Source organism: Ornithodoros turicata, chromosome 1 (assembly GCF_037126465.1).
Source record: "Ornithodoros turicata isolate Travis chromosome 1, ASM3712646v1, whole genome shotgun sequence".
Classification (NCBI taxonomy): domain Eukaryota; kingdom Metazoa; phylum Arthropoda; class Arachnida; order Ixodida; family Argasidae; genus Ornithodoros; species Ornithodoros turicata.
Window position 1 is genome coordinate 212,824,153 of NC_088201.1, and position 7,969 is coordinate 212,832,121.

At 48.9% G+C, this 7,969-nt stretch overlaps 1 protein-coding gene across 2 annotated transcripts; it reads right to left on the bottom strand.

Annotated features, from left to right (window-relative positions):
• Positions 1 to 3,824: 3,824 nt before the first annotated feature.
• Positions 3,825 to 6,800, bottom strand: LOC135379036 (uncharacterized). 2 transcript variants are annotated; one of them, XM_064612281.1, is made up of 3 exons: positions 6,373 to 6,800; positions 6,209 to 6,270; positions 3,825 to 4,725 (listed from the first exon to the last, which is right to left on the bottom strand). In XM_064612281.1, exons 1-3 carry the CDS (start codon positions 6,731 to 6,733, stop codon positions 3,904 to 3,906), a joined length of 1,245 nt encoding a protein of 414 aa, XP_064468351.1. In that variant the 5' UTR covers positions 6,734 to 6,800; the 3' UTR covers positions 3,825 to 3,903. The 2 variants fall into 2 exon arrangements, with proteins under 2 accessions (XP_064468351.1, XP_064468350.1); XM_064612280.1 differs by having other exon boundaries at positions 6,209 to 6,800.
• Positions 6,801 to 7,969: the final 1,169 nt, after the last annotated feature.

The following is a 7,969-nucleotide window of genomic DNA, read 5'->3' on the forward strand; positions in this document are numbered from 1 at the left end:
CATGGCACATCGCTGTTTGGCGATGACGAAACAAACACATGTATCTCTGTGGGCGCGTTCATGCTGCAGCATCGCTGCTTGCCAAAGATGCACGCCATGATCATCGCCACAACAATGCTGCCAAACATGTTTGAACATGCCCGGGGACTACCTGACTTCTGGCGATGACAGGTCAAACACAGAGCTTTCTGTTGGTGCATTTACCCTGCAGCCTGGCTGCTCGCTTATCCTCGCCGCTGCTTGCCGCTCTGCTCGCTGCACCTAGGAATGTAAACATGTTTGTCTTCCTGGTATCATTGATGACTGGCGTCTTGAAATCCGACCTGCGATTGGTTGTGATGAAGTCGGTTTCCTCCTTCCCACTTTTCCTCGTTTCCATCCTTCCACAGTGAACGCTGCTAGGCGACTGATATAGCGAAAGCGAGCAGCATCTTGAGCAATCTGCAGGGTAAACGCACCCTAGCGGTTATGCGAGCAGCGATGTGCTTGAAGCTGCAGCGAGCAGCGATGCTGCAGCATAAATGTACCCTAAGACTGGAGATGAAACTGGTCGGGGCAGCCAGCACGAGCGGCGCATAGCCTGATAAATCTTCTGTCGGGAGAGAGCGGTGAGAGAGGGTGGAAGTGGCATGAGTCATCTCTTGCATACTGACGGAGGTTACGATCAAGTGAGCAGAAGTGAGTGGAAAGCTTGCGCCACTAGAGCGTGCATAACGCAGAGAAATGCACCAGCTGTCCATCCGTATGCCCATCGTCTGCTCAAATGTACACATGCAAGGATAGTCACTAAGAGGTCTGCCTGGACAGATGGTGGTGGTGTCATCTTCTGTCACCCTGAAGGTGCTCGGCTATCTTTATCGGGCTGTGGGGAAGGGACAAGATTCGCCTCCTGTCTTGTTTTATTCTGTGATCCCAAGGGCGGGTTCACACCAGGGACGAATCCCCGGGATAAGTCTGCTTGGCTTGGTGACGCCACCTAGACGCAGGAGTCAACGTCCCTGTCGAGCATTCACACCAGTGTTGCCAGGTCTACTGGAATTTCAGTAGATCTACTGGACTTCGAGTCGGTCTACTGAAATACTGAAAAAAGAGATCAAAGCGCGCTTAAATCTACAGATTTTTTTGCCTGAAGCGTGGTTTTACATAGCGAACTCCAATTTACGTTTGCTGGCACTGTCGCATCGTAGTCCGCGTACGAGCGAGAAAATCATGTACTTTTGACATAGTGAGGGGTCTACGCGTTATGTGGCATCTGCAAGCATTCACCTTTAAAAAAGCGAGCAGCTGCCCAAGTAAAACAATTCATAGCAAAAATCATTGCAGAAGTATATGCCACATGACACCCGGTAACGCATCAAACGTGAGGACAAGTTCCGACGAGCTTATGTTTCCGTCGTTAGGAAGTTTTGTTGTAAACCTCCTCTGCTTGCCGCATTGGAGCGCGTGCGTGGAACGAATATTTTCTTCGGTGAACCTCATGAACATCTTTCGACAGAAACTATCACTGGACTGCTGCACACGAAGCGACTGTTCGGAGACAAGAACTTCACTGTGACTTGATAGAAGCTGCGAATATGTATGAGCGAGAGTACGTGATCGAATGGCGGTGTGCAATCACGTTTTTATACTGTGTACACCAAATTACACGTATATTTTACTTATCCTATCGCCTATATATCGTGGTAGTTCGTGCTTATTTATCATATAGCCCTCTAGTTAGTTCGCCGTGGAGCGTTTGCCCTTGTTTTTAGTACAATTTTCTGGCGTCGACTTCCTGAATTTCCGCCTAAGTGACCTGGCAACACTGATTCACACGGGACGAGGGATGGGAGCGGATAGGTTCGCCTCTTGCAACACACTATCGGGATATTTTAGTCTGCGTGAACAAGTGTTCTCACCTTTCTGTACTGTGGTTCAACAGAAAAATGGACGTTTTCCACTTTGGGGTACATACAATTCTATAAATTCTACAATGCAGGACACCATCGCATCAGTGAAATAAAGAAACCGTTAAAGTCGATGACAACAGATATTTCGCGGTTGACGCCTTTACGTACGAGAAGGGTTACCGTGCTACGGAATCATAAAATGTCCACTTGGATGAAAAGAAAGAGCTCAAACTGCACTACTGTATCAGTTCAGTCAGATCTCAAGTCCGGACACGTACTAAGAGCTCGTAATCATAGTTTGCCTGTTGCTGTGCTCTAGTGAATAACATATTTGGAGATACACTGACTCGTAGCAAAACCCTTGTTTCGTGAAGACCCGTACACGATTCCTCCTTTTTATTACGCGATCCTTCGAATCCCCTCTGCTTCAGCGGTCAGAGCTGTAAAACAGCCTATCGAAAGAGGACAAAAACAGCCAAAAGACGCTGCTCCGTCCTTGTGTCATCCGGGAACCGTTTGCGGGTGGGAGGCGAATGGTCTGTGATGGTAATTCCGTCTCCCCTCACGTCCGCATACCGTTGGTATAGGACCTTGTGGACACAGTTCAAGAACTCGATGAACGTATCTGGTTTCTCCCGGCTCGAGGCGTCGGCTTCTATCAACATTTCTCAGACCGCCAGTTTTTCCATTTTTCTAGGATTAGTCAATCGCCTTTTTTTACACGTTGTGTGCAGTCGTAGGAGACGCGGCCCACAGCGGCAGCCCTGATTGAGCATTATACCAAGGATACTTATTACAACCACCACCACTTTATTTTAAGACGATGAGTGGGGGTTTTATCGTCAGAGGTGATACCCTACCCCATTGCTGGTGGTGATGTAGGGAATGAAATGGTGGGCCCCCTCGCAATAAGGATCGAAGTCCTAATGTGTGCAAAAAGGTCAAAAGAGCGTTGACCGCAGAGCGTTGGTGGGCTGCATTCGGCCTGGGACCAAACAATTCTTACAGGAAGAAGAGGACGAGAGTCTGCCTGATTACGAGACCATGAGGGATGGCGCTTCGAGAAGGTTGGTAATGGGAGCAATGACGAAGAATGCGCTCCGGGTCCTCTAGAGCACCGCAGTGACAGCACCTGGGACAGCCAACTTATCTCAAGCTAATCGCTAACAGCTTCTCAACGCGAAATAATTGGAAAAGTCAATCAGAATTGCCATTTACCAAAGTGCAAAGTTGCGGTAGTTGGTGTGACAGTAGTGGTTTAGGCTGCCAAAGGGAACTTCAATGTTTTTCAGCATGGTGCCGATTGAGTCAGCTCCCCGCCTTGTCTTCTGCGGAATTTGATTATCTAACTGAGAGTAGCACAGATCGTGATATCGCCGTTTCAGTTGCGAAACCTGCTGTCATTGCTGTTGACGTCATCATATCTTGTAGTTCAGATGTTTTTGTTTCCTTGTATTAAATTCGCCAGTTGAGAGTAAACTCTTTCTGTTGTGGTGTCTCCTAAACCAGTAATGGCTATCTACCAATTATCCTGCCAAATAATCTAAGTCAGCGGTGTTTGGACCAGTCGTGCCGATGTTTCCGTGGCAGGATCAATGAACGTACCTTACACTGCAACCTTACAGTTGTCCCATCGAAAATATTCGCTACATACCGGTTCGCTGGATTTCTACCCATCTACCCACATAATGAAGTCATGACTGTTATGCTGACGCATTTTGCTCATTACTATTGACCTTTAGCCACGTCTCACAGCATTGTGTTACAGCATTAGGATATTTCTGCCAAGAAAATCCACTTAATGAAAAGTCATCCGCAAAAAGTCCTATGTTAGCGGCTTTATTTTCTCAGTAACACCATTTTTATGCATTAGTGAGAAACACTAATGGTCCTAATGCTGATCCTTGAGACACACCTGGGTGCACATGTAACAAGGGGGGAAACATTTCGTCACGTATGATAGACCGTAGCCCATTATGTAAACACGAACGGTAACAGGGTCCTCCAGGCTCGGTCACCGTAACGCACCGTAGTACACCATGTTATGCGTGAAGAACACACAAGCACACATCCAATATTCATCTATAAAACACATCAGCAACAGCGGCCACCACAATCTAAGAATATGACCGCCATTAGCTTCTTCCGGCTGCTTCAGCTCAGCTTCTGTGTCTCCTTTGGCCTCCAGCAAAGGTTCCTTGGTCTTCCTCCGTTTCAAAATTTCTTCCTGCCTTTTTTTCCTCTTCTTATCTTCGCTGTGGTTTATCAACATTGCCCTGACGTCATTCCGCACGGCGTCCGTCAAGAAATAATTGATCGCGATGGGTTCGCCCAGATTCCACTCTTGCGCAAACACTCTGGGGTCTCTGGTGGCCAGGTCGTAGCCCGTTTCCGTCTTGAACTGCGCAATGTCGATGACTCGAGTCCCCTGAGAGTAGAGGAGGAAGACCAGAGTGTGTGGACGTCCAGAGGTTGGAAAGGAACCGCTGTAGAGGATCAGTTCGTCACCAGAGTACACATCCTCGGTGACGATGTTCACCACCAGCCAATACTGCCAGAACATGAAGGTGATGTCCGTAAGAAGGAGTGTGTACAGGTTCCCTTCTTCCATGGGGAAAGAAACGTTCAAGGGTTCCAGCCAGAGTCGTTGAGCTACGAAAAAATTCCCCATTCGGATTTTGCGGCCGTAGCCGTAGTCGACGTTGATTAGTTGGTTCGGTGCGTCGGTCAAGAAGTGAGGTATGACGCCGTCTCTTGTTAGGTTTCCTCTGTAAGCGTCAAAGGTACCTTGGGGTCTGCCGCCGTCCGCGAGTAGGCCATGTGCTTGGGAGTGGCTCTGCGAACGACAGTGAAGGGTCAGGATATTTCGAAATATCGCAAACCATTGTTTGCCGCTATGTGCCGCTTTTTCATTCACAACACGAAATAGGGCCTAAAAGGTGCTGGCGATGCTACGAAGGTCATATTAAGTATTGAGAGCTGGTGTGCTTGAATCTTACCACAGCATGTGCTGTCTTAGGAGAGCGGAGTTTTCGAGCACAATTTGAAGACTGTGTTGCGGTCCTCAAGTCGGCCCAGAACTCTAAAAATTGGGGACTAGAACTCTAAAAACCAAGACTCATGGGGGGCCGCGAAATGTACAATGTCTCCCTGCCAGGTGTGGAGCCGTCGGACGGGGTCACGTGGACGGAGTCCAGGCAGTAATATCAAAATAAGATTGTGTTCGGGATTCGGAAACATCTACGAGACCGATGCGATAATGTTTTGCAACGTTTTAAATATTCGTGCTGCCTCAGCGGCCATGGAAGCTCCAGCGTGGGTGACATCATTATGACGTAAGCCAGGCACACCAGTGGCGCGATGCTAACACCACCTAGACAGAGAAAGCCTGCGTATTGCCTCTTCTCAGTTTTCGAGTCGGAATTCCTCATAGTCGGAATTCGTCTGCTACTGCGATTCACCGTTCTGCGAATTCAGGAACCCGCAAATGCTGGCAGCTCACCTGCTATTCGTGATTGGCTATGACCGTTCAGAACACGACCCGGATTGGTTGGCTCTTAATGTTGCGTCACGTCGACGAGCGATCGCGCAAGCTTTGTTATCTAGGTCGTGCTGGCGCAGCGCAGGCGATTGTCTTCGAGTTCGTTTGCTTTTCGTTCGCACAGCAGTATGCTGATAAATGCGAAGACTTTCCGTTATCAGTGTGCGAACTCTGTCGCAACCATGGAATATGATCTTATGTTCCCGGCTGTATGAGAACCTTGGAATGGCATTCCGTGAGATGGCCACAGACTCTCGGCAATCTGCAGACGCCCGCCCTCCCATCGTTCGCCAGAGGGCGTTCCCTCATTGGATTTGTCCGTGTGACGTTTACTTCGATTTCCAGAGACGAAAACTCATCATGTACATTCAATATCCGACGTCTGTCTCTGCCATGCGTAACCTCAAATGGCACAAAAACTACCTCACTAATTCGCGTCGGAGTTTCGAGTTCGTTTTCGGTGATGAACGGGAAGTAAGAGGGTACTATAGTTTCGGAATCGGTGATGACGGACCCGACAGTCCTATTGGGGATGCGGTGCTCAACCCCAACAACACCGACTATCCTCTGGATGTACGAATAATGTCGTAACTGATTAATACGTCCTACGGATATCCATCAGATATCCGCCGGACATACGAAACCGTTAGGACATTATTCGTACATCCAGAGGATAGTCGGTGTTGTTGGGGAACTGTGTCCAGCGTACTACAATTCTTCATCGCCCATGCGATACAGACCAGGAAGCGTGCCTAAAATTGTGACGTCCTTAACTTACGTCATCGCCCGCCGAGGTTTGTTTGTGCCGTTCCACCCTTCTGTGTTCAGCCATCGGGGAATCTGCAAATAATATTCTTGTCACCACAGGTTTTTGAAAGCCAAGGCTTCTTCGTAACGCCTTCAACTTCATTCCAACTCTTTGCAAGACACGCGGCAGTTTACCAACAGTCCGGCCGGAGGACTTAACGTCGCCCTCATCGTAGACGTATTGGCCATGGTCCGCAAGAGGAGAATACTTGGCGACGACGTCACGTTTGGCTATCCTTTCCTCGTGCGCGTTGACGGGGGTCAACCGGACGTCTTCATGCTCTTTGAGGAGAAGGACCATGTACGGACGTCCCTGCTTGATGTCCAGCTGCACGGTGGTTAACAGCGCTCCTTGATATTGGTCCATGCTAGTCTCATTAACGGCTTCGCTATGGTTCGATGTGTGGATGAGATGGTCTGTAAGCAGAGCAGTCATCGCCGCAGAGATGAGAAAGTCCGGGTTAAGGATGACGAATGCGAGCAGAGGGGCAAGCATTGCTGCTGTTAGAACGCAGACGGGAACGCGAGCACAGAGCACGAGGATAGATCATTGGACATTTTTCGTCTTTTTCTTGATGTGACACATATCCATAGGAAAATGGACCATTTCCACGCATCGCTCCTGGCGGAAAGAGACGACATGATGAGAAGACGACGAAGCAATGATGGCAAATCAACACCACGTGGGCGAAGCTGGCATTTTTTTTGCTAATATAGCAGGTTGACATTTGATTTCAGTGGTATAGCCTGATCCTGTGGAAGCACACAGCACGTGATGCACCCCAAAAACTGCACGAGAGCTTGTTAAGGCATATTCATAACACGCGTTGCTTTTATGCCAACTATCATGGCGACGCTCGTACAGTTTCACGCAACACATTACAGGCACTGCGAAAGCTTCGAGGCGCATGCGCACACACAGGCAAAGAGAAAGATGATGGGGACTATGGCGGGCCATATGGGGACGGTGAGCGTGACACTTGAGTTGTTCCTCGTCGTCCACACGAAACCATCTTTCTTCACGCGCCCAACGGCGTGAATGCAAAGCTCCCGCTTTACTGCGTGATGCCTTTACAGTGGGAAACGGAAGAACCATACACCGACATTTATGCCTTTCGTGTTTCGGCAGTTGACACATCATAGGCGTTGCGCGAAAAAGCTTCGCCACGTCGCATCACAGTTTTCATGCACACAAACATGGCGGCCGCCGCCAGAAGTGGCTGGGCATGCGCATACGCGGACCCAGAAATGGTGTATTGACCATGGACCATAGTTGAATAAAGACGAAGCAGAAGGAGAAGTACTGATGTTGATGTTGACGAAAAACATAAAAGGGAGATACTGTATATAAGTGCTTACTTTCGCGGTCTTATAAATTCGCGAATTCGTGTGGAAGGGGACAGAAGCGAAAATGGCGGGATCTGGGAGATCGGAGGATCATGTGACACTGCCGACAGTGAACAACGAGACTTAGATGCTGGCCTACCCAGACAGAACACTATCTCCTCTGGACGTCCCAAATAGATCCCAACGTCCATGTCCAGAGAGGGGTGTCAAGTGGACATCTCTGGGAGCTACATGGATGACGTCCCTAGCAGTACATCCGCAGTATCTACCGTAACGGCCTTTTGAAGAATTGTCCCAATAGGGTCCCTGACTGGATGTTACATGAAGCATTACCACAGGAGAGGAGGAACATGGCAAGATCTGTCGCGGCGTGAGTTCGACTTTC

What these genes read in the sequence shown, in the direction of transcription:
- LOC135379036 (XM_064612280.1), bottom strand. Translation starts at nt 6,733, where the DNA reads ATGCTTGCCCCTCTGCTCGCATTCGTCATCCTTAACCCGGACTTTCTC. An exon ending in AAACCTCGGCGGGCGATGAC is followed by an intron (nt 4,726 to 6,208) that starts GTAAGTTAAGGA and finishes TGTCGTTCGCAG; the next exon opens with AGCCACTCCCAAGCACATGG.